This window comes from Cinclus cinclus, chromosome 5, assembly GCF_963662255.1.
Source record: "Cinclus cinclus chromosome 5, bCinCin1.1, whole genome shotgun sequence".
Classification (NCBI taxonomy): Eukaryota; Metazoa; Chordata; class Aves; order Passeriformes; family Cinclidae; genus Cinclus; species Cinclus cinclus.
This window is the reverse complement of record NC_085050.1, coordinates 73,134,399-73,159,884: the sequence shown is the minus strand read 5'-3', so window position 1 is coordinate 73,159,884 and position 25,486 is coordinate 73,134,399. Positions and strand designations below refer to the sequence as shown.

At 47.4% G+C, this 25,486-nt stretch overlaps 1 protein-coding gene across 1 annotated transcript; it reads right to left on the bottom strand.

The window, feature by feature from the left end:
• Positions 1-280: 280 nt before the first annotated feature.
• MOB1B (MOB kinase activator 1B) lies at positions 281-25,061 on the bottom strand. The gene is made up of 6 exons (XM_062493196.1): positions 24,362-25,061; positions 9,950-10,116; positions 7,665-7,758; positions 5,911-6,044; positions 4,582-4,745; positions 281-4,306 (listed from the first exon to the last, which is right to left on the bottom strand). The coding sequence occupies exons 1-6, from the start codon at positions 24,373-24,375 to the stop codon at positions 4,229-4,231; spliced, it is 651 nt and encodes a 216-aa protein (XP_062349180.1). The 5' UTR covers positions 24,376-25,061; the 3' UTR covers positions 281-4,228.
• Positions 25,062-25,486: the final 425 nt, after the last annotated feature.

The following is a 25,486-nucleotide window of genomic DNA, read 5'->3' as shown; positions in this document are numbered from 1 at the left end:
CTTCAGCACCGGGTGTGGATGGGAGGGCAGGAAATCTGGAGCGCTCCAGCTGTTGGGGTCACAGGAGGCTCTCCGGAGGAAGGAAAGCCAAAAAAAGGTACCTGTGCTGCTGGGCAGGGCCAAAAGTGGAGCCTGCACCTCCGGCGACCCAACAACGTCCTTGGGTGCGTCCTGCTCAGATATTTACAATATACAGGGGGAAGGGGGGAAAAAAAAAAAATCTATTTTACAAGTAGGAGAGCAATGAGGAACAAGTCCAAGAAGGAGATAAAGACAGTCATGGTCAAACAGAGCTATTTATTTTCTCTTATAAACAGCCTTCAGTTTCTTATTGGAAAAAAAAAAAAAAAAACCAACAAAAACAACCCTAGGATTTAAATATTCTGCCCCATCACATACAACCATCTGTATACATTATTTACAACTCTCAAATAAACACGGTGTGGATTTTCAGACATTCAACTTATTCTTTTTTAATCAAAAGCTGTTTTCATTTAAAACTGAAATCTCCATCAGTGACTACAAACTGAAGCGGTATTGGCACAGTTAGCTCACAGTAAGGGTTCTCTCCTTGCATTTTAGACATTACACTGCATTTTCTCCCATATATTTCAGGATTCTAAGGGAGGAGGAAAGGTTACTGCCGCTTTTGGAGTCTGTTTTTTGTTTCGTTTTTTTTTTTTTTTTTCCTTCAAAAATGGCCTTTTACCGAAGCCTCGTTAGTTTTTATTGAAGCCTCGTTCATTTTTATTGCTTCTCTCCTTCCCAGTGCACACCAAGGCATGTGCCTCCACACCACACAAGCACAGCATTCCCAAGCAGTCAAACAGCCATGACAATAAAGGTTCCCTCCACGACACGGCCCAGAAAATTGTCCCCAAGTTGCAAACGTACAAAAATAATGAGTATAGTTTAGTGGCTATAAAAATTAATCTCCCCTAAAAATACAGTCTTCTATGAACAATCTGGGGAATTGCTTCTTCCAACCAAAATAAGGTAATTGGATATTTTCCTAGGCTGCAAACCGAACCTGGAAAGAGGAAACCATAAGGAAAGCAGGGAAAGAAGGTGGTTTAACAACACTGAAAATCACCAGTGTTAGTCTCGTGTTAGAAAATAAGATATCCAGGAAAAAAAAAAAAAGATGGGCATCAGTAAAACTGCCAGTGGTTTCAGGAGTGAGGGACTGGCAAAGAGACAACTGCTACCAGCAGTGAAGGAAACGAGATTCGGTGCAAAAGGGAGTATTTTAGAGGGGAAAGAAGCAAGGAATCTCTGTTGGTGCTGCAGCTCCTTAAATAATCCAACTAAAAGGGGGGTTATGTACAGTAACAGCACTCTGGCAGGCAGGAGAAGAGGAGAGGGCAGCAAGGAAAAACACAGCTATCCAAAAGGATGTGTTTACAACAAAATTGTGCCTGGTGACCCAGGATAAGGAGAAAGGGTGAGAAATAGAAAGGAACAATCTGAAAGGTAGGTTGAGTCCATAGCAGCAAATAGGTGTCCTTACCTGTTAACTGAGGGTCAGGGACACTGGGGGAGGGCTCAGTTCCCAAGGACTGAGTAAGGACTGCGCTCCTCCCTACCTCCACACAAAAGCACAAGTTCAAAGCTCTACATTGCATAGTAAGCAGGAAAAGAAACTGGGTACTTGCAGATGGGCTGCCTGCCCCTCACAACCTGTTTTGTCCCCTCGGCCACCTGCACCAGCACAACGTGCTGGTTTTGCTCCTCTTTGCAGGAGTAACTTGTATCCCTGACTTGGACTTGAAAGGCTCGGACAGCACATCCCATATCCATTCACCTGAGCACTGCCAGAGCTCCGTGGACTCGGCCCTTCGCCCCTTCCCAGCTCCAGGGACGTGCCCTCCCCAAGTGGCCACCCAAACCCCTAACAAGATCCAGCGTGCTGGCAGCAACAGACTGCCACAAACCACCGGAATTTGGGACCCTACCGAACTGGAAGGCTTGAGGCAGCTCTGGAAGCACAGCCTGGTTCAACCCCACTGGCACTTGGTGCTCCCCATGACCAAAGCTGGAAGGTTTTGTCTCTGAGCACTCGTCACCCCTCCAAGTCTGTAGTGGGGGCCTGGAGCAGCGCAGGGTTTGTTTCTCTGGGGTTTTTTGGAGGGGCAGGGGGTGTCCCCCCCTTTTCCTCCTATAAATGCACTATTTTATCAACACATTCACTCGATCCAGATTCCATTGAGTGGCATTTCCATGTGCCCTTACTCCGAGAGTGTAAACACACATCAATTTCTGGTCCCACATCTTTCAGAAGCAAAACAACAATGGAAAGCTGCAAAAAGAAACAGCACGGGGATCCTAAATCCCCACCACTGCAAAAACGTCCTCAGTGATGTTATCTTCAAGTGTTGTGTAATTCAACGATGTGTTCATACAGCTGTCAGGCAAATCATGATCTCCAAGCTTTTACTACGTGCCTAGAAACTATTCGGTCAGAGACTCTCTACTGCCAGATAGTGAATTAAAGAAATACACTATCCACCTAGGACTCATTTTTATACTCAATGCATTCCAATTCTGATTGGCTGAACTGCACCAGATGCCTCTGGAATTTCTAGAGCAGGCTGTTCAAAAAAATAAAAACTGCAACAACAACAACAACAACAAGAACTAAGCCCTCCCAGGGCAGAAGCGTGCCAGGAAGGGGAACCACTGCACTGCCGTGCCCAAGCAAATCCTCATTTCTACACATTTATCCTTCTTGCTGGCACGTGACACCAAACCAAGGAATCACCCTGACATTTAATGGGAGACATCACCTGCTGAGCACCTCGGAGCTCCTGCCTTCCTCACTCCGTGTCTTAAACCGTGCCCTTGGAATGTGGGAGATCGATTTCACAGCGTCGGGTGCATGGTGGCACAGGAAAAGCCAGAAGATCAGGATCCCTCAGCAGAACCCAGCAGCTGCCAAGTGAGTCACTTCTGTGCTCAGCTGTTCCCTGCTGGCTGTGCCCACAGCCACTCACCTCTTCTGCACACTCCTGCACACCACTTCCAGTTTCACTCAGCGTTTTTGGCCAAGCCAAGGGCTGCAAAACAGAAGCTCAACTTCTCTGTCATGTGCTCACCTCAGCCTCACTTGTTCCTGTTGCTTTTCCCAACAGCTGGAGCTCCCTGAAGGTGGGCAGTGATTTTAACCATCACAATAACAAAACTCCAAAGCTCAAAAACTCCTAAGTGAAATGATCTCCCCTCCAAGACACATCTCTAACAGCCAACACTGGCCACCAGAGCCCCTCCTCAGAGCCAGGCTTTGCATTCCTAACTTAAAAATACCTTTCCACCAGTTATTTTTCAAGCCAGGCCTTCCTTACTATTATTACTACTACCCAAGTGCAATTTTTTTATAGGGAATCCTCTCCCTAGTGGTATTTGTGCAAACTACCTGTTCATTTGGCAACTGCTACGGGAACTTTAACAAGCTGGCTGACCCAACTGATGCTTTCCTGCTAAGAAAATACAAGCAACTATGCAAAGTCCCATGGCAGCAGACATGGAACTATTTGCTAAGCACAATGTCTGTGTAATGTTACCACCTCTGCTCTTTTGCTTTAGCGAGAACTTGGCTTTTCTTTGTAAGAAGTAATCTAGTTTTGAAAAATTCTATATTCATCTCTAAAAAAATAAGACAAGTATTTGTATTAAAAGCTGGAGATCATTGATTTCAGCAAGTTATGGCTTTTTTTTTTTTTTTTAGTGTAAGCATAGATACACATTTTTAAAACTAGTTTCAGTACATGTCTGGGTGTTAGTACATATTTTCTGTTTCCAGCAATGTTCAGTATTGTATGTGCTTTGCACCTCAGAAGTGAGTCTGCCAAGGCACTTAGAGAATGTAAGCAAGTTTTCCAGGGACTTCATGAGAATGGGCTACCATTGACACAACACAAGAACCCATCCACCAGCAGAGTCAATCCCCCAACCAAGCACGTTTCCTTTATAAACACTCAGCACCTCCTAGAAATTCCACAATGAATAACAACAATAAAATAATAATAATAAAAAAAAGCTATTTACCACATGTCACTAATAGAGAAAAGATTTCCCCTAATAAAAGCACAGAAAGTAGATCTCAGCTGTCACTGGTAACAGCACATGGGGGTTGTTTTGTTTTTGTTTTTTTTTAAAAAAAAACAAACTAACAAAAAACAAATTCCACACGCTCGCTTAAAGAAACAAGTGACTTGAAGTCCTCTTCCTTTTATCTGTCCTTGGAGGTGAGCTTTTCAATCAGTTCTTGAAGTGGTGCAAGTTCTCTTCTATCAATAAGATTGAATTCCTGTAACAGGGATGAGGAGAAAGACACACAAACAGAGTTTTGTGGGTAGAGCTCAGGTGAGATGCCTTATTTAGCCAGAACTCATTTGGCAGTCAGCTCTCCAAGCCCTACAGCTTCCCCTGACCATCTGCCACTCGCTGACCAGCAAGGCTCCACTGCCTGAAGCTTTTCCTCCCTCTTAAAGGAAGGAAACTCAGGAAGAGGCCGATTTTTTTCCACAAGAAAAGGGGGATAAGGTAGCCTGGAAGGGAGAACACTGTTTGCCATGTCCTTACCTGAACAAAAAATATAAAGTGCTTGAAAGAAGTGTTGAGGTGTGCCTCTTCCTGCAGCTGGATCACGGGGTCAAAGTGCTGGTGGTAGATGTGAGCGTAAACTCTGAAGAGACGCTTGAGAATTGTCTTGGCCACTGACATGAAGTTCTTTGGGAATGGTACACCTGCGAGGAAGAAAACACATGGCTTACTCTTCAACTCCCAGGCCACGCCTGTCTGTTTGGAAAGCCACTGCACTCCAGGAGAGATGAAATCAGTTCCAAAAGCACACCTTTGTCACTGCAAGGGTTTTATTAAAATGGGCTGGGAAATGGCAGCTGGCTACTGGGAGCCATCAACTCTTTAGCTGTCACTTCCCCAGGCTCAAAAAAGACATCTATCAACCATCTGAAAAGAGGAAACCTGAACAGCTTCTCCTCACCTGCCAGTCTCCCCAGCCAGCTTAGCTCTTCCGCAGCCTTTCCAAGTGCTCCAGTGCTGCCTGAAGGCCAGAGGCCCAGGCTCTGGATGCTCTGAGGCCATTCAGGACCTCACCAATGCTCTCAGCTCCCACCATTTATGTTTTCGTGCTTTAGCCTGCCCTGCACACATGTACATGGCACTTCCTCCTCTGGCTGCTGCAGCACACAGGAAATTCATATTTAGCTGGTTAGTTTGTGGCCACTGAATCTCTCTCTGAAGGCACAGTTTCTCTAAAGAAGCTTGAAGAAAATGTGACAGAAGCCTCAAAAGCTATTTACAAAATCAAGGCAACTAAGAGATCTCCCCTGTTAGCTTTCCAAACTGTTGGTTGCTCATTAGTTGCCTCCTGCTTTTCTGAAAGAAACCTCTTTAAAACATCTATTTTTCATCTTCACTTGAAAGAAAACACAAGCAAAAAAAAAAAATCATCAATTGAAGATCAAAGCTGCAATTCAGCTTCTTTGGAGATAAGGCCTGAAAGCTCCTCCTGACACCCAAACATCTCTTCTGCAACAAAAACCTGCCAGTTACTGCTTATAAGGGTCTGAGACCTTCCGCTTTATTTCTGAAGAAACAATTCACTGCTCCAAATGAATAAAACACCAGACTCGATGAACAGAGACAGTTCTTTGTTAGAAATGGCACTTCCTGCATCCAGAATTGTGACAGGTGTTTATTAAGAGTACTAATACAGGGATCAGAGTTCACATATTACAAAGTATCTTAAAAGATAAGTGTGTTTAGATAGATAATGTAACCTTCTAAATCTGCCCTACACATCAACCACTAAGCAGGCCTTTCCATGCTCCAGGACTGGAGTGCTGCTGTGCAAGTGTAATCCAAGCTCAGTTGCAGTTATTCACTTACCTATTTTAGAAGGAAACAGCGTTTCGTCATCCAGCTGGTCCTGGACCCAGGTCATCAGGTAATCGATGTACTTGGGCGCCGAGCACTTGATGGGTTTCTTGATGTTTGTGCCATCTGCCCAGTGGTACTCGTACCTGGGGTGAGAGCAGGTACCTTGAGCACCGCTGAATCGCTCCTGGTGGGCCTGCAAGGCTGCTCCTCCTGCTCCTCCCACTGCCCTTCCTCGGGAGGGAGCACTCCCAGTCCCCACAGCCCGCTCCTCACCCGGCCTTCCCACTGCAACCCTGCTCCACCGCTTCCTGCAGCCTTCCCAAACCTCAGCCACGCTGCCACAGCAGCTGCCAGCACTCCACATCCGCAGCAGCCCCCGGCCACACACATCAGACCCCCTCCAACTCACCCAATTTCTTTACATTTGAAAATATTCTTACAAAATTTCGCATAGCTGAAAACCAAACTAGGTTAGCTCTCGCCACAGATCCCAAATTACAGCTCTTCAACAGACACAGGCAGGTCCCAAGGAATGCTGTTAAAAATTGGAAACTGGTAGAAAATGCCTTCCAGCTACCAGAAGAGGTCTGAAGCAATCTGGGTTGGTGGAAGGTGACCCTGCACATGGTTGGAAGGAGATGAGCCTTTAGGTCCCTTCCTACTCAGACCGGTCGGGGGTTTTGATTCCATGGCTAAGAAAACTTCTGGGCTATGCACAGAACCAAGTCCCCATCAAATCCAGACTTGGGGAATGCAGCTGACACCAGATGATTATCCAGATGGTGGATAATGTTGCAAAGACATGGCTCACAAACCCCAAGCACACCTGAGACAGGGAGACTGACAATAGCAGCTCCCGAGTGAACCACAGGGTTTGTATGTGACTGATCACACACGGGGTTTTATGCAAAGCTGAGCTGCATCTGATACATCTGAACTCTCCACTTGTCTAGCAAATTTGGTTTTGTCAGAACAACTGCTGGGAGAATATTTTCACCATAAACAAATCTGATGAGGGATTATGAAGGTGCTGCTCACAACGAGACAAAAAACCCCGTTTTTCTAAGAGCAACTAAACAGAGGGTCTGAAAGCATTTTAAAATGCCATCTAAAAACGCATGCAAAAATCCCAGACACACCAAATGGAGCATGAGTCTGGATTTATGAAAAAACAGGATTTCTCACCACCCAGTACTGCCCTGATACCACGATTTGCATGGTAGTCATCAAGAACAAAAAACAGCACTTAGCTGAGGTGGAAGGATCAGTCTGGAGCCAGAGCAAAACACAAAACTCAATTAGATAGCAGGAAAAAAAGCACAAGACTGGATGTCTCAACTAAATCATAACCAAGAACCCAAGAAGGGCACAGGCATTCTTATCCAGACATCTAATATTCCCACAATACCTACAAGGAAGATTTTGGTAAGCCCTAATGGAATGTCTGCATATAAAAATTCTAAGTCTTCATTTAAGAAGCCCTCATTAATGTTTCAGAGGAAAAAAAAAAGGGGGAAAAATAATTTTGATGGTTAATTTACTTCCCAGGTAAAGGAAGAAAAATAAACACCAAACAAACAGAAACACAGACCAAAAAACAACCCAACCTTCTATTCCCCATCCCCTTACCAGAAGTTCAAATCCTCCTCCTTCACATCCTTGCCACCCAACTCTGGCACTCATCTCAGCCAGTCTCAAGCTCTTAAATGAGAAATCATCTCAAAAAGTGCACCCAGACAACAGAGTGAAAAACAGTCTCTTACTTTGGGCCAGCAGACATCACGGGGCAGCTCTCCTCTGTGCAGAAGTCTGTGATGGTTCCATAGAGCATATTGATCTGGTTGAAGAAGTCAACAGCTGAAAAGCACAGAAACCACCCATGAGCACTCTGCAGCACAAGACTGCTACAGCCCACACTGTAAAGCATGGGGTTTTGGGAAAAAAAACATTACTGTTGCTTTTTTAAGATCCATTATAAAAGAGATGCAGAACACCACCACCAACTTTATGGAACAGCCTCCAGCAAGAACTATTTAATTGTTCACTGCAGCAAAATCTTCAGTTGGAAGAAGAAAAAGGAAAGAGAGAGCCTAGTTATTTCCCTTCCCGCAAGTTGGGTGCATTTTATTACAATCCCAAATTCTACTGTCAAGTGTGGAACCAAAGAAAGATTTTCAGCATAAACTTCCCAACTAGAGAGAGAAGGTACTTGTTAGGTAACAGTGGCTTCCCTCAGGCTTTCTATCCCACAGGCCCAGCTTTCCCAAGAACATTTCATACAATCCCAGACTGCTTCAGGTGGGAAGGGAATTTAAAGCCCACCCAGTTCCACTCCTGCCATAGGATAAATGGCCAAGATCAGACACACGTCATGGGAGCAAGTCACAGCTCCTGCTCAGCACGGGCAGGACAGCAGCCCTCACATCTCAACTACCCAAGGAACTGTTAATTAAGTTGCAGGACAGCAGCCCTCACATCTCAACTACCCAAGGAACTGTTAATTAAGTTTCCATTCCCTGCTGCCAGCAGAAACCACAGCCCGCTGTTTGCTTCAAGGCAAGCATGTTCAGAAAACCCACACAGGCTCCGACAAAAGGACTGATTATGGCCAGTTCCACACTTGGATGTCTCAAAATCCACAGGCACTTCGAGTCATTCCCTAAGACACCAGTCAGGCTGAGAGCTGAGCAAGAGGCAGCGGGGCAGAGCACGTTTGGTTCTGTGTTCCCAGGACCGAGAAGGGTAAAAGCCATGATTTGAAGTCACAGATTTGGTCTCCCCACGAGACCTCTCTGTGAGCAGAAGGGGCTCACAGCTACTGCTGGTGCTCAGTGTGGCGCAGGGATGCTGAGGGAAGGGAGCACGTCATCAGCTCACTCTTGAATTACACAGCCACAATTTCATTCCAGCTAATTCAGCAGTTGGGTCATCCATTTGGGAAGGGAAAAACTGCTGCCCCACAAGAGTGCAGAGACACAAAGGGAAGGATGCCAGCAATACACAAAGCATCTTTGGCAATGCTTACTCACACAAGAGGACTGGCTTTTTCTCTAGCCTGTTTTGCAAAGCAGTGTCAATTAACTTTTGCAAAGCATGGTGTCAGCAGCTCCAGCCTGCCCTGGAAGCAGTGGCAAGGGGAGCAGCAGAGCACGGCATGACTGGTGGGGAACAGGAAGGTGGAAGTCAGTGGGACGGTTTCACTTCCCAAGCACGTCAAAGAGCAAGAAGAAAAAAGGCAGAGCCAGTTAGAGGGAATTTAACTCAAGCATAATTCCTACTGCAGTGCACAACCAACCCCGTACCACCTCTGGAGCACATCAAGCCTGAGAGGGAAAAGATGAGGAAACAGCCAGACAGGGCACAGAGCTTGTGGCAGCCAAAACTGCACAGGCTGTGGAGTGCAAAGGGAGAACCCATTCTTTAGGGGCAGAGGGTAACATCTATGCAGCAGGGAGAGGCAGGAGGAGGAAACAAGGTCAGGCACTCAGAAAATGCTAATTTAGGCATCATTGTTCAGACTGAACGCAGAGAGTTTGGACCAAGAGCTCAAGAGGAAATTAAAAAAATTACATCAGAGACTCAGCAGAGCGAAGGCCCAAAACTTGGTAGGAACTAAAGGAACTAACTTCAGGGAAACCACAAACCCCGTTAGAATCAGAAAATCATTCAGGTTGGAGAAGATCTCTGAGATCATCAAGTCCAACCCATGGCTGATCCTCACCTTCTGACAGCCACGTCCAGCTGCTCCCTGGACATCTCCAGGGATGGGGACTCCAACACCCCCAATGCTTGACGATGTTTTCCATGAAGGAATTCTTCCTGATGTCTAACCTGAACCGTGAGGCTGTTTGCAGTCACCCTGTCCCTGTTCCCTGATGGGAGCAAAGCCTGGCCCTCACCTGGCTGCACCCTCCTGTCAAGGAGCTGTAGAGAGCAAGGTCCCCCAACCCCCCTTTTCTCCAGGGATACAAAGGGACACACAGCTGTCCGCCCACAAGTGCCAGCCCACTTTCAACACCCCGTGATGAACAAAAGGCCAGCGACTCACTGTTAACTGCAACCCATTCATTCAAGTCTTCCCCATCGGGAAGCATCACAGCCATCCGGAGGTTGCCGCTTCCCAGCGTGGCCTCGGCGTGTTTGAGCAGCTCGTACTGATGAGACCCCTCGGGAATGTTCTTCTTTGGTTTGAAGGTTTTGGAAGAGCGACTACCACTGCAAAAGAGAGAGGAAACGTTGAGAGGCCTTTTGGAACGGGAAGTGAAAAGGAAACAAGCAGATGAGCCCAAGGTAAGGACAAGATTAACATTAAATACTTCACCCACTCGTGTATTTTCACTCTGCAACAGGGTGTTTACCAAAAACTGGGATGCTAAAGTAGCACGTATTCTCAGTTGTTTCAACCATCTTCTGACCCAATCACTTCCTTACCTAAAATTTTGCTTGGAAAAGCATGGACTGGCTTAGAAAAAACTTTTAGATATTTGAGTTTTAAACCATGGCAGTGAGCCTGGATGGCACATGAGCCCCTAACGTGTCAGAAACATGACGTGTAGAATTAAATATTTGCAGAGAAGCGTCAAATGAGTCAACACTTGTGAGTATTTTCATGCATGAGCAGAGAAAAGACTTGTGTCAGTACAGGCAAGCTGAGATCTGAATTCCAATGCAAGTGAAAAGTTGTGAAACCCAGACAGCACAATTCTCACTACAAATATTACCCAGATCTCATTTCTTTATATAAAGTCTCCGCGAACATTTCACCGTCTCTCTAAGGACCAAACAGAATCTTTTATTGGTGGGCTGCAAGGGTTGTCTCTATTTATTCCAGGAAGAAATCCTTTATGTAGGAAGACATTCTTCCCAGTGAGGGAGGGCAGGCCCTGGCACAGGCTGCCCAGAGAAGCTGGGGCTGCCCCATCCCTGGAAATGTCCAAGGCCAGGCTGGAAGGGGCTTGGAGAAATCTGGGCTATTGGAAGGTGTCCCTGCCCGTGGCAGGGGGTGGGACTGTATGGTCTGTAAACCATTTGGAATTAGATGGGCTTGGAGGTCACTGCTAGGACAAACCATCCCAGGATTCTGGGATTCTGTTCTATGGTCCCAGAGCTGCTCTGACTCTCTCGGGCTCAGGAGGAAGAGCATCCTCCCTCCCCTTCCCACAGGCCTCTGAAGTAATCCCGGGTGCTGGGTGTTGAAGAAGGGCTTGCCTGGACTTCCAGGGATCCTGGGATGGTACAGGCATGTACATTCCCATGGACACATGACCAACACCAGGGCAGCCTGCTGCTAAATGCAATCAGGAGCCAGAAGGAGGAGGAGGGAGCATCCTGCTCCTGTCTGGTCTGTTAGATGACACTTGTAGCAGCTTCTAGCCATCTGCACACCTCACCCTAAGCCAGGACACCAGGCACAAATCCTGAATTAAATAATTGCCTCCCAGTAGGAGTGAGCAGCTTCTGTGGCTCAGGGAGTTGCCATCACCTCCCACCCCTCCAGCCACCTGCATCTGCTGCCAGGCCAGAATCAAACCAGCTCTGAAGAAAAAAAAAAAAAAAAAAAAAAAAAAAAAAAAAAAAAAAAAAGCAACCATCTCCTGACTGACTACTTAAACCCAGCTACGTTCTTTTCAGGAACACAGCCAATTTAGAGGCACTTTGCCAATGTGAGGAGTGAAAACACAACCTAAAACATCTGGAAAGCAGAAGAGACTGGGATCATTATCTTTCCACGTGTGTCAGCATAAGCAGAAGGAACCCAGCACGAGCTAAACACAACCTGGAAAAAGGTCATGGAATAACTAAGCCAAGGAACTGTTTGCATTTCAGCACAAAGAGTAAGCCCGACTAAGGAACGAGGGTTTGGGAATAGGGCACAAGGAAAGCATGGTGAAGGAATCTCCTAAGTAAGCAGTTTATACTGAGAAACTCTGGGCAGGAGTTCTCCGCGCCCACCCCAGCTTGGGCATCTGCCACACAACAAACCAAGTCACTGCAGATCTGTTCAATACCCTGCAGAGACCCAGGAGAAGGAAGCAGAAAATGCAACATGTTGGAAAGAGCTTGAGGAAGTGGCATTTAATCCCTGCTCCCCCCTTCCCAAAAACAGGAGGAGGGGTTCTCCCGGTAAGCTGTGCAAGGCTGTAACAACACAATGAATACTACTCTAAATAAGCTGCTCCATCTCTGCCTCCAACACCTTTGTGATCCCTGCTTCTCAAGTGCAGCACAGCCACCCTAAGCCAGCAGGAAACCAAAGGCAGGCAGGCAGGCATCCAAAAGGAAAAGTAATTAGGATAACTGCAGCCTGGTAGTCGTCGCGTGCTATGGAAATAGCTGCAATTTTGGCAATAAATAATCAGAATTCCATGCATTTATGCAGTTCACCAAAGCAAATTAACACACACTCCGAGACACAGCTCAGGGACAGATTAATGCAGCCTCTCTAAGCCAAAATCTTTATAGGATGTGTTTTTTCTTGGAAAATCTGGTTAAAAATATTGCATTAATAAACAGCACCTTCTCAGTTCAGAAGCTCTCCTACCATTTAACCAAAAAAATAATTACTTTTTCCTATTATGCCCATCTGCTTCATGTGACAGATCCAGCAAGTCGTCCTGACCCAGGTCTACTCCCTGAACTCCTTGAGCAATCCATGAAAAAAGTAACTTTAAAGAGTTCTGCCTGGGGGCCAACAATACACACGATGACCTACGTCTGGGTCTTGTGTAACATGTTATTTTCAGCGACATTCCCTAATGGAATTAGCCATTTCTGTCGAGGTTTTTAAATGCTTTAAGACAGGAGGCAGCAACTGCCTTCTCCTGTTAAGAGTCTCTGAGCTCTCCTTCATATTAATGCAGGAGTGAGAGGGGACAAACAAACCAAGGAAGATCCCATTTTCCTTGGACTCAGAAAGGCCCTAAAAGGGGAAGCACATTGCACCAACCCCACTATGTGCCACAACCCATACGGAGCCTTTTGAGGAGAACCGACTTGAAGAAATTCCTGCGATTCCAGGGACGCTTCGCTCCCTCCACTCCCACACCCCACGTTTCCAGCAAAGGCTGCCCTTCTATTTTTACAGGGAGCTGCAGCCCCAGCAGTGCCAGCTGCAGCCCAGCAGTAAATGAGGAACTGTGTCTGGGGCTGTGTGCGGGCTCAGGAGCCCACGCAGCCACGTCACGACTCGCCCGCCAGCAGCAACACCGCATTTCCTCTGAAGCTCTCCTTGCAGCCACTCGTCTGCTGGCACGGGGTGGGTTTGGTGATGCACCTTCTGCAGGCTGCTCTGTCTCAGGCTGCTAAAGAGGATGTTTCCAGAAGAAAGGAAAAATTCGAGGGGTTCTGCTCACCCCACACTGCCTCAACAGCTCATCTCAGCTTCAAACGCAGCACTGGCAGATGTTCAGCGCTCAAAGCAGCTTCAGGGTCCAGCCTCAGCTCTTGATAAACTTCCCAGTAACTGCTCCCAGGAGAAGCCCTTGGGCTGGCCTAGTTTAAAACCTCCTCACCGCCAAACATTTGTCCCCAGAGCCTTCCAGCATAGATTTTTATCCATTTCCTCCAAGCCTGCTGCACATTTGGGGAAACCAGAACGAAACCAGGTAAATTGAGGTTTGTTCTCATCACAGAACCAGCCTCAGGCTCTCACCTGCCGTGCACTGGCAGCATTCTCAGCCCACACCTGCCACCTACATCGCTCCAACTGCTCCCTAATGCTGAGGCCCCCTTCCTCGGGGGAAGGAGGCAGTGACTAACTCCTGGAAGCACAACTGTAACACTCGGTGTCTCCCCAAAGGCCTCACCACCGTGGCCAGGCTGAAATAAGCCCTTCCAAGTGTTTGGGAAAGCTCAATAGATTCTCAAAAACCTGAACTCAAGACCGTGAACAGAATATTCACACAGGGCATGGAAACTTGTTCTATTTTAACTCCTTGCTTTTTCACCTCCAAAGCCTTTACAGGCATCAATTAATCCTCACAAAGTATCTCTGAAGCAGGGATCATTAGTGTCTCATTACACAGGGAAACTGAGGCAGCAACTCACTGCCACAGGCCAACTAGTGAGTTTATCACAGAAGCTCCCAAGTTGTAGCTCCGCACTTCTTTGTCTCCCTTCTCCTGCTGCGCCTCTTTTTAAACACAGAAACACTCTAAGACAAGGCCCAAATTCCAGAAAGGCAAACATTTCCAGCCTTTAAACAATAATAGAGACCTTCAAATGATAACATCCTGCTAAGAATAGAAACATCAGAGTAAGACTGGTTTGTTTCCACCAGCCAACGCATCAACACTGAAATTAAAATAAAAGTCCAAGCTACGTTTTGACAATGAAATCAGTAGCTGCAGCCTTTAACCACGTTTTGCCTGCGACAACCACAGCATCAGAAGGATAGCAGGAAAAATTAAGCTGAACATGCTCAAAATCTGCCCAGATGAGATTGAACTTGAGCATTTCTATTTATAAAACTGAATAGTCACAACACTTCTGTTCTTAAGAGACACAGTGTGAGAGCAAAGCATTGCTTCCTCAGTTCTTAGAGCACCAAAAATTCAACTTTCTGCAATCTAATTCCCATTCACTGCAATAAGCCTGTCTCAGTCCAGTCACTTGAACCTGCAGGTAACAAAAGCAAGGCAAGATTTCAGGATTCATTCCACGCAGCAGCTCTGGGAAGCAGTTAGGAGCTGCCAACTCCTTACACAACACACTTGCTCTCCCAGAAGGTAAGGCAAGGGTTGGAAAGCAATTCCAGGCCTAGAGCTTTTGTTTTGGTTTAAGGAGGAATCAGTGGCACTGACTTGAAAAACCGCCCCAGACACATGGACATTTCCATAGGAACAGAATACATGGGGTTTATTGTTTATTAGATACACCACAGAGTAACTTCAGTTCTCTGTAGGCTTTTGAATTTGAAGATGCTTCTCAAGGAAGCATCATTTCCTTCTACTGGAGTACTGACAGGGAAATCAGTGCTTCTATGAGATTTTTTGGTCTCTACCCATCAAGGTGGGGACTGAAACCCAGCTTCCCCTTGTAGGAAAAAAAGCTGTCTTCACAGGCTGAAGTTCCCTACAGGACAGCAGATGAAAAAAAGGCACAATCCCATGAACAGCCCTTAAAAAAAAACAGGTCCCATTATACACAAGACTCAACAGGTTAAAAAAGCAGACATTTATCAGATGATTCACATCCAGGAAAGAGAAAGTTATTTAAGGTAGCCTTGAGGAAGACTTGTGCTTTTGCTTGCCCCAGCCACCACGTCTCAGTGTCAAAACCATCATAACCCATGCACATCCACATCCTTACAATGTTTTTTTTTTTTTTCTGCTGTACATACACAGGTCAGGGTCAGTGACTTTGAGCCAATGTGGGATTGGTCCAGCACAGCTCTTACACGCACCAGAACACACCTGAAGGAAAACCTTTGCTGGCTGAGCTCTGAGCAGGGGACAACCCTCTGGTGTTTAGAGACCAGTTACTTGCCTGCACCCTCACTCCCCCTGTGTGCCAAATCCACAAGGATGTTAGGTGGCCACAGCCTGTTTTCCAGCCAAGCCAGGCACCTACGCTTCCCTCTGCCTCTGTTTTCCCATCTGCAGGCTGAGCTAGTGCCTGTAAACAAGGGGGAGGTGTCATGCTACAGCACAAAGTCTGCTACAACTCCACCCAATGGTGCTCCTGCTGTTTACCCACTTGGATGCAACCCTTCTCCCAAGTAATCACAATTCCCAGTGCAAGGAACAAGCAAAGACCCAGAACCCCATCCCATGACTGGGAAATCATCATCTGTTTGCTATGCTAACAACCAAAATAAGTTCCCTTTTTCATCTACAACGCATTCATGTAATACACTTTCATCTCCTGGAAAACCCTCAAAGCAAACAAAGCAAGTCCCAGTTGCCCTCACTGGATACTAGCAGAGCCCTGTCTGCAAGCTCCAAACACAATTAAAGTGCTCCCAAAGGCTGCGGAAGTGACTCAACCTCTCCTGCCCTGTTCCCTGCAGGACTCTCTGTGGAGAAGGGCTGGCCAGAGCCACGAACAGCAGCAGTGTGCAGCAGTACCCATCCCAGCAAAGCGTGGATCCGAGTTCTCCAGGCAGTGTCCATCCCAGCAAAGCGTGGATCCGAGTTCTCCAGGCAGTGTCCATCCCAGCAAAGCGTGGATCCGAGTTCTCCAGGCAGTGTCCATCCCAGCAAAGCGTGGATCCGAGTTCTCCAGGCAGTGTCCATCCCAGCAAAGCGTGGATCCGAGTTCTCCAGGCAGCGTCCATAGGTGACTATTTTGAACATTTTAGCCCCTGCAGGCTAAACAGCACTATTTCCTCACTAATGTTCCCCTCTTTTCTCAGGGATCCCTTATTTTTGCCCATTACCATCAGCTCACTCAAAGAGGACGGCACAGCACAAACTCCACCTCAAGTCAGAATTCACCCAGCAACATTCCCAAGTTTAGTTTCCACAAAGGTTCAAACCACTTTACTTCAGCAATGTACCTAATAGACCATTCAGTGGACACAACCACCCTTTTTTTTAAGCCTACCCTTCCCCATATATAAAAGTGATCAATTAATGAAAGAAATATAAGGCAATACGTAAAGCTCCAACCAGGTGTGGGTTGCTCCCTTCGGTGACACTTCAGATGGTGTTCCAAAGAAGGACCCTGGAAGCGTTCACAAAGAAGGAAGGTTTACTGAACCATTTCAGCAGGCATGAAAGATCTCAAGATCTTTCCCCGAGGAAGTGAGAAGATCCTGTAGTGGTCTGGAGAGCTCCAGCCTGCTGCCAGTGCCTTGAAGCAACCCCTGGCTGCTGGAGAGAAAGGGGGAGCGTGGCCAAGGAATACAGCAGGTGATGAGCAGTGCCTGCCTGCCCGTGATTCCTTTCCTTCCATGACATCAACAGGGACCAGCATCCCACATAAAAGGCGTCCCACACAAAAGGAGCCCACTGCTTTCCACAGCCAACTGCTCCTCCTGCCCCGCAGATTTCCCTGCGCTCAGCTGAATTATCTGTCTGCCCATGACTAATGAATGCCCTCTGCATCCCGAGCTGCTGCTCACAGTCACACCCTGTAAATACATTTACAAGTAGGAAGCAGAGCTTTGCAGAAAGCCATCTACAACCCGCTGAGGGTGATAAACTGCAGTAATAAAAGCTTGGCCCCAGCATCAAATTAGATCCTTACTTGTACACCAAATATAGTGTTTGGAGAACATGCCTCAGAACATGGATGGCTTCCCAAAATGCTGATCAGTGCTTTTGGAAACCCATGCTTAATGAATGACTAAAGCAGATCTAGTCACACAGCCCAAGAAATCGCATCAGGGCATTTCTAAAGGAAGAAAAAAAAAGACTTAACTGAAGAGTTTAAGACAGTCTTCAATCCTTTTAAACACAATAAAATGAAACATCTCTTAATGTGCTTAGGGAGTAGGCAGTGAAAGGAGAAATTTAACTAAAATTTCATGGGGAAAGAGTCACTGTAGCACTCGCTAAAGGGCTGCCCTTGACTGCAACACCCACACAAAACAACAGGCTGAGGATAGGAACGTGGCAAAGGACAAGTACTCGGCAACTTCCCAACAGAAAACCTCCAACAGAGACGGAAGATGACACTAACACTTGGATTAGCAGGCAAGATGGGGTCTGGATCCAGGAACTAACAATCATTAGAGGCAAGAAATGACACAGAGATCAACAGGAAGAAGGAACGGACAGGAGGCAGCGATGAATAATCTTAACAGCTTTCCAAAAATACACTGCATTATCTCACCCCCGAGTCTTTCTTACACAACCCCCACATTCAATAAAACCCTCTATGTGCCATGTGTAACAATCTTGAGGAAAATTTGCTTGTCTCTTCCAAAGTATCTTACCAGGAAAACTCACCTGTGCGAAGCACCTGAGAGGGAATGACTGCTCCTACAAAGACAGGAGCACATTCCTTTTGAAATTATCTAAGCTTAAGCATTTGACAGTTGAGCCCAAAGTCAGTCTAATAGTTCTAGGACTTGAAATATTCTGACTTTTCCTCTTTTTATTTTTTCCACTCCCACTGCAGCAAGAAATGTTAAGAGCTGTCAACCACAAAAGTCACTAACAGGACATTAGAGATGCTGGTTTTCTTAAAGAATACACCTCAGCATTTGAAAAAGCAGTATTTTGAGGCCATAAAGCACAAGATACGTTAAGTAATGCCATTTTGATTCCAGGATCCAGAACACTGAGCAAGTCCCTAAAACAATGAATCCGTTCAAGCAAAACCAGGACTGTGCTACTAAGGCTGGGAAAAACACAACTCAAGTACCAGCTACCCAAACAAAACATAGGTTATTTCATTAAGGTCAAAATAGAGAACCCACGCAACCACTATCTGGGTTGAAATGACTACCCTATCAAAATTCAGTTATCTCAATTTTTAGCAAGAGAACAATTGACCAAAGCGTACCTAAGCTCATTTGTTCTCTTTGTCATAAAGAACGGAATAAGACTTGTGATAAAGACACCAAATCCAGGCATTATGAGCCCTTATCTGCAAGATATTCTTCTCCAAGTGAGGAAGGGATTAAGATTTTGTACACCAGTATCTCCAGGACACAAGCAATTAACTCCAGAAAAGGCAACCACACTGAAAGATGAAATGGTGGAAGGACAGAAGACTACAAAAAGAGCCAAATCAAACCTCAACTGAAACTCAAGTGGAACATGGGCTGGATCTCTTCAGGTATGTAAGAATACCCAAAGGAATGGATTCTTGCCAAGGGTCAGCTGTGAACTGGAGAAGGAAGAGAAGAGAGGGTGAACAAGGTAGAACTGTCCTCACACACCAGGAAAAAGCCAGAAGCAAAGCTGGGACAAGAGGCCAAGGTCACAGTTGGATTTCAGGGGGGAAAAAAGACACAAGAAGAGTGAGGGAATCTGCTTCCACAGACTGCTTTTAAAAGAATCCAAAGACACTTGCAAGGCAAAAACTACTGTTACCTTCATGAATTCTCAGGGTGGGACTGACACACAAAATTACCATCTTCTCCTCCTGCAATGACTGACTGCTGACTCAGGCTACGGATTTGGAATGGGAAGCGAAGCCTCGAAGCAAACAGAGATGCTTGAGATGCACCACGCTTTTCATCTAACCTCACTAAAAAAAAATTACAAGTTATTTCAAACTTACTCTCCAGGAACCAATTTAAGCTGAGTGGACACATGCAAATCCTCAGCTCTCATCCCCTCCTCAAAATATCAACGCAAGCAGCAGTGCCCTGGGAAAGCATCTGGTAGGTCTGTAAACACACATGATAAAGCAAAGCCCCAGATCCTCACAATCCCACCTCACAAAATGTAAACCCCAGAGGAATTCTCCCAAGTCTATGTAAAGTAATAGATATACTCAGTTCTAGCTGAAAACAGATTTTATAGCAGCTGAATTCATAACCCGCAGTCTCCCTGTGTATTTAAAAGGAAAAAAAAATCAAAACAAAACAAAAATAAACCAAACCCAAAAAAAGAACAACAGCCAAACAGCAAGCTCATTGTAGCTCTTTTCCAATAGGAAGTGGCTTAGTTTACAAAGGCTAAAAGCACATCCTGCGGTTCAGGATGATTTGTGGGTCAGAGGCTTATTGATAGCTCTGGCAGCAAGATCTGCCTTATTGTTTATGAGGGAAGACCGAAAGTGGCCAATTTTAATGTCATTATTTACTTCTCTGAGAAAAACAAGCAGCTCCATTCTGTCAGCCTCATGCAACCCTCCAGCCACCCTGGCAGAGAAATGCTTGTAATATTTTTATCCTTTCTCAAACAAGATAAAAAAGACTGCGGGTGCCTCAGGACAGCATGAGGTGGAGCTGTGACTCCATGACCATCGGCAGGAGGAGGGCCTAAATCCAAAGCCCGGTCCGTAAAGTAAAAGGTGACAAAGGCATTTGTTAAAGAGGAAAATGCCAGCCGCTCTCCAGCATACAAATCACTCCCAAAACTGATTCTTGTTCCACCACTCCTCCCTGCAAACAGCTAATGGCATTGGCTCACTTAGGGCTGCAAACACAAAGAGGGAAGGACAAACAAGGGAAAACAATCGTGGCATGAAAGCAAACAATTAGGAAGCAATTAAGACCGGACATCACAGCATGTAGTAAACACAACTTTCACATTGAACAATGCCTTTCTTCCTATGCTTTTTTTCCCATTCCAAACCGAGTGTTTCTATCTGAGGAGGAGCTATATAACAAGATTTGGAAGTGACAATCACTCACTTCACATACTACACGTTCCCAAAACACAGCAGCAGAGGCAAACCTTGTTCCTGCAAGTGCCCGGCCAAGAGGAGACATCTCACAGCCCGAACCGGGCTGCACAGCTCTGGGATTCCAAGGCAGACTCATTCTAGCAGAAATAAAAGCCAGGCAGCAGCTTCCTTGCCCTCCACCTCCAACCTCACTGATAAGGCAGCAGCACTCCATTATCTGACACATTAAACCCCACGTTTTACTTGGCTTTAAGTTGATGGTCAGAGCTGACTCCATTTAAACCCCACCGCTACAGAACACTTCTGCTTTCCTCAGAACTCAAAATTACTGTCACCAAGGCTTTAAAAAAATTAGCTGGGGAGCTGGCAATAGCTTTACAGTTCTCTCTCCAATTTACTCCTGGGAAAACTCCAGCGACTTCTCAATCCTGGTACTTGGAAAAAAAAAAAAGAAAAGAAAAGAAAAAAAAAGAAAAGAAAAAAGAAAAAAAAACAGGAACTGGACACATCACTAATGGTACTGGTCAAGCAGCTGATTTTATGTTTATACATTCCTGTGTGGAAAGCCCCTGCCCTGACCCCAGAGCAGCCTTACCCTCCTCAAGCTAAAATCAAAGTAAACAAATGCATAGAAACACAGGGGGGAAAATAGCTGGATGTTCGCTCTGTTTCCCATTTTTAACAGTTTGCAAATGCCTACGGGCTGATTTTTCCATGAGCAAATTGCAGTTTAGGAGTGCCTACTGGTCCTCTGGGGCAGTCCTTGATCAAGAGGAAATAAAGGCATCTCCTGCCACCTCCAAATTCTGCAAGGTGCACTCACAAAGCATTCAGCTACTACACTGCCCACGTTCTGAAGGGAATTCCCAGGACAAGGAGCACCTCAGGAAGCTGAGGAAGGGACAAAAACAAACAGCCCTCATGTTCTCCAAGAGCAGGAGCAGCCTGAGGAACTGGGAAGGCCACACTGCTTGTCCACCTGGAAACAAACCCATCAGCTCTGATTGTGGTATTCATCTGCAAGAGATGTAAGGGGGGGGAAAAAAGTAATGTCTCACGGCACCTCCTGCACGTGTATTTACACACAAAGTGTTATCTCAGTTTAAAAAAAACAAAAACAACAACAAAACAACCCCATGTGGAGCATCAGAAGCAGCTGCCAGGCCCCGGTGTGCTGTAGAACAAGGCAGAGAAGGGAGAGCACATCTTGTCCCAGGTTGCTTCACAAGTTACCTTGGCCTTCACTCACCAACACGCATGCGCCCAGCAGCTCCTCGTCCTCCCAAGACTCATCAGGCAACAACCACTTAAATCTCTTCTTTAAAAAGCCCTGTGCTGGAACCCTCAGAGATGGATTCACTAATCCAAAGATAGGGACTTGTTTTTTTTTGTTTTTTTTAAAAGAGAAAATACAATTTCAGAGCTTCAATAATAAATCTGACTATTTTCCTTTTATAAATAAATGGTTTTCATCTAGCTTCCTTTTTATGTAAGTCTTGCCAGCAGAGGATAACACAAGCATGTTACCATATGGCACGCCCACCAGAACTATCTTTAATTTTTTTCCTTGGAGATGTAAGCTTAAGTACCTGCAACTATGCTGTAATTTCCTTTTAGAGACAACTTTTACCAAGCAGTGGGTTTTTTTCGAAGTGGAGATATTTTCCAGTCCAATTCCCTTTTTTAAATAGTTTGTAAAGATTTGGGATAACCTATTCATCCACTGGAGAGGTTCACAAAGTCTTTTCAGAAAGGAAGAAACGGATCGGAAAGAGAAAACCGCGGCACTGAAAATAACAATTGCTGTCAAAAATCGAGTTGTATTAATTCAGTGACTCGCCTCACAAGACAGTCTTTTTATAGTGTTCCCCATAAGCAGAGAAGACAATGGTTACCCTTGATTTTATTTTCCCCATCATGCAGCTTTTTATGTCACTGGCCCTAGCAACAGGGAAGAATAGCCACGGAATTGTCAGCGCGCGAGGGGGCCCCACGCAGGCTGTGTTATCCCAGCACAATCCCCTGTTATGTGACAAGGAAGCCCGCGGGAGAGCGCAGCTTTTGGCACCGTGCTGGGTGTCAGACTGACGAGCTGCAGCCCAGTCCCTGACTACAAACCTGTGCCACAGGTTCCCTGCCAAACACGAAACCTTCCCGCTGCTGCTCCTCCCCGAGCCCCAAACTCTGAGTCAGCCCGCTGAAGGTCAGCAGTGTCACCGAGGCAGGGACAACAGCAGGGACAAACACTGCCGGCACCTCCACACCAGCGGAGCGCAGTGACAAGGGGCTGAAAAACTACTGTGACAAGCTATGTTACAAGGACTGTGCAAACGCAGGGGGTTTGCAGCTCAAAATGCAAGCTGGCATTATTAAACCTGCAGACATCCCCACACTACCTCGGAGTAACTCTGATCAAGCCAAAATTCAAGTCTGACAAAAGGTGATGCTAACTTTCTGGATCCCTGAAAAAAAAAGCAAAAAAAAAAGCCAACCAACCAAGAAAAACCCACCAAAACTCCGTATCAGCAACACAGTAAGTTTCCCTGGTCAGCTCGAGGCCTAGTAGGGGTATAATCAATTTTTTTTGTTGTTTTTAAACCCATTTCTAGACTGCAGATGAGCAAATTAGGTGCCATCTACAGCACCCTGCCAACAACAGCTGAGGCAGCTTTGCCACCATTTCTAGCTTTGCCGTGCACTAACTCCACTTTCCACTTCTATATTTCATCTGGAAGGATCACTTGTAACAATGGAGGTGGGGGTAAAGGTTTGCTTTCCTAGGTTTCAGAAGGGTCTGAAAAAAATTAACTAGCATCTCATTATTGCCTATGACAGAGGGTGGAGGGTTTCAAGCTCTTCCATTCCCAGTTAGCCAAATGCCACGGAGGGGGAGGCTCTCTGATTTGCAAACCAGACTCCCAGGACGCTCGAAATCCTGTGTCGTCCACCCCCCCCCCCCCCCCCCTCGCTTCTCCACCGTAGCAGCTGAGAATTACGAAGAAGGGAGGGGAACAGCTGGGCTCCTCATTAGGAGCACCGTACCTCCATCCACGGACAATGACCCGCACCCACCTCCCCGCCCGCAGCTGAAAGGTGCCTCTCAGAATCCCTCCGGGGGCACGGAACACGACAGAAAGAGGGCTGGGTACGGCAGAGTTAAAAGATAAATACAAGGGAGGGACTGAGGAGGAAGCCAGCGCCAGGGTTATTTGTCTCCATGAGAACACAACTTAGAACACTCCGGCTCCGAGATAAAGTCTCTTCTCTAAGGCCGGGCTACGTTTGCATCCGCTGGTTCTCCATGCCAGCCTCCAGCCACCGCCAGATATCCCGGCAGGAGCGCCGGGAGTGCGCGGGACACTCAGCGGGGACAAGGCCCTGATGGAGCTCGGCTCTTCCAGGGCGCCTTTTTCTGCTGCCTTGATAGCCCTTCTTTCCCTAGAGCGCATCTTCGCCTTAATTAATAGGTCACTGAACCGGTTTATGTTAATTGTCACAAGTACCTCGTCTTTGTTTCCAAGGGGAGGGACCCAAGTTCATTCGGCTCTTGCCCACGAAGCAAAATTTCAAGCAGTGGGGCTCTGCGCGCCCCTGAGCCGCCAGCGACTCCCGAGGGAGCTTCTTCCTGCGGCAGTAAAGCCTGGCCAGGTCCATGGGGGCCGGCGATCCCCGCCTGTCCCATCACCTGCACCGGGGCTCCCTTCCCCACGCCGGCTCCCGGCCCAGGTGCGGCACACAGCTCTACGGCACCGACCGAGAAACCCGCACGGAAACAACGCCAAAGCTCGAGGAGACCCCTGGGGGCGAGGCTTGACCCCGACCCCGCTCCCGCCTGCCCTTCTCCGGGCACGTCCCCCGGGCTGGCGATCAGCGGCTGTTTCCAAACTCGTATCCCCGACGAGAAGCCGTGCGGGAAGGGGAAGCCCAGCTCTCCCGCCCTCCAAACGCCCTCACGGCGGCGGCGGCGGCCCCGCCGCTCCCTGCCGGCCGAGCGGAGAGGAGCGGAGCGGGGCGGCTGCTCCCGGGGGCGCCGGGGCACAAAGGGAGAGAGCGGGGAAGCGGACGGAGCGGAGCGGGCGCCAGGCCGGCGGGAGAGGCGGGCAGCGAGCGGGCGGGAGGCGGCCGCTCGGCGGGGTGCGCTGCCCTGCCCTGCCCGGCGGGACGGCGCAGAACGCAACGAAAAAACCCCCCGCAACCCGCGGGTACTCACAACAAGAAGCTCATGGCGGCGGAGCGGGACCGGCGGCTGCCTGCGCTCGGCTCGGCTCCCAATGGCAGCGGCGGAGGGCGGGCGGGTGCGGGGAGAGCGCCGCGGGGCGGGGACAGGCCCGCCCGGCCGCCATCGCCCCCAGCGGCCCCCGCGCCGCCGCCGCCTCCTCCTCCCTCAGGGCCCCGCGGCTCCCCCTCACGGGTCCTTCCCTGGCCCCGGGCACCGCCGGCCCCCTCAGAGCCGCCCGTGTGAGTGCCCCCAAACCCCGCCGTAGAAATCGGGACTCCTGCCCTCCCGGAGCCCCCCTTCTCCCCTCAGGGCAAAGGGGGACCAGGTTCCAGCCCGCAGGTTACCACCCCCACCAGGGGAGGGGGAAAAAAAAAAAAAAAAAAAAAAAAAAAAAAAAAAAAAAAGGGTATTAACAGCGTGGCGTTGCTGCCCTCCTCATCGAACCCCTTTTAAAATAAACGTGACAAAAGGGAATCTAATATTTCTTAACATTTGAAGTGTTAGCAATTTCTGACCGGGCTGGTGAGGGCAGGGGGCCAGCAAAGGAGAGGCACCCCTCAGGTGACACTGTGGGCAGCGGAGGTTAAAAAAACTACAGTGCTGGGTTAAAAAAAAATAAATAAAGCACCAGTTTTTTAAAGAAACCCTTGGCAGGCAGATATAGTTACATCCCAGTACTCTTTAAGACAGAAATTGCAATCCCATTTTCACGGAAAAATCTGGCTGTGTTTAGGTCAGTAAGAAGGCAGATTTTGGAGAGGGCGCAGGACAGGCAGCACGACCCCCAGGGATTCGGCCATCCCAAAAACCTCACGCTGCTGCAGGAAAAGCTGATGGCTCTCAGATTTAGCAGGCACGTTTCAGCACATGAAAACAGGCTACAGTCCCACACAACACTCACTTTCCATACAGCGCGTCAGGGGTTTCAGCTCTAACGCCTTAGGTGGCCACACAGTCATCTGCTTCCCTCACAGTTTTAAATGCTGAAACTGCATTTTCCATTCTGCGTCCTTCAGACTAAGTCAAAATGCCAGGTCAGTGCATTTCTGAGTAAATTAAAATTACACTACCGTTTTTAGGACACCTTTAAAATCCAGTGTTTTACTGGGCAGCAAT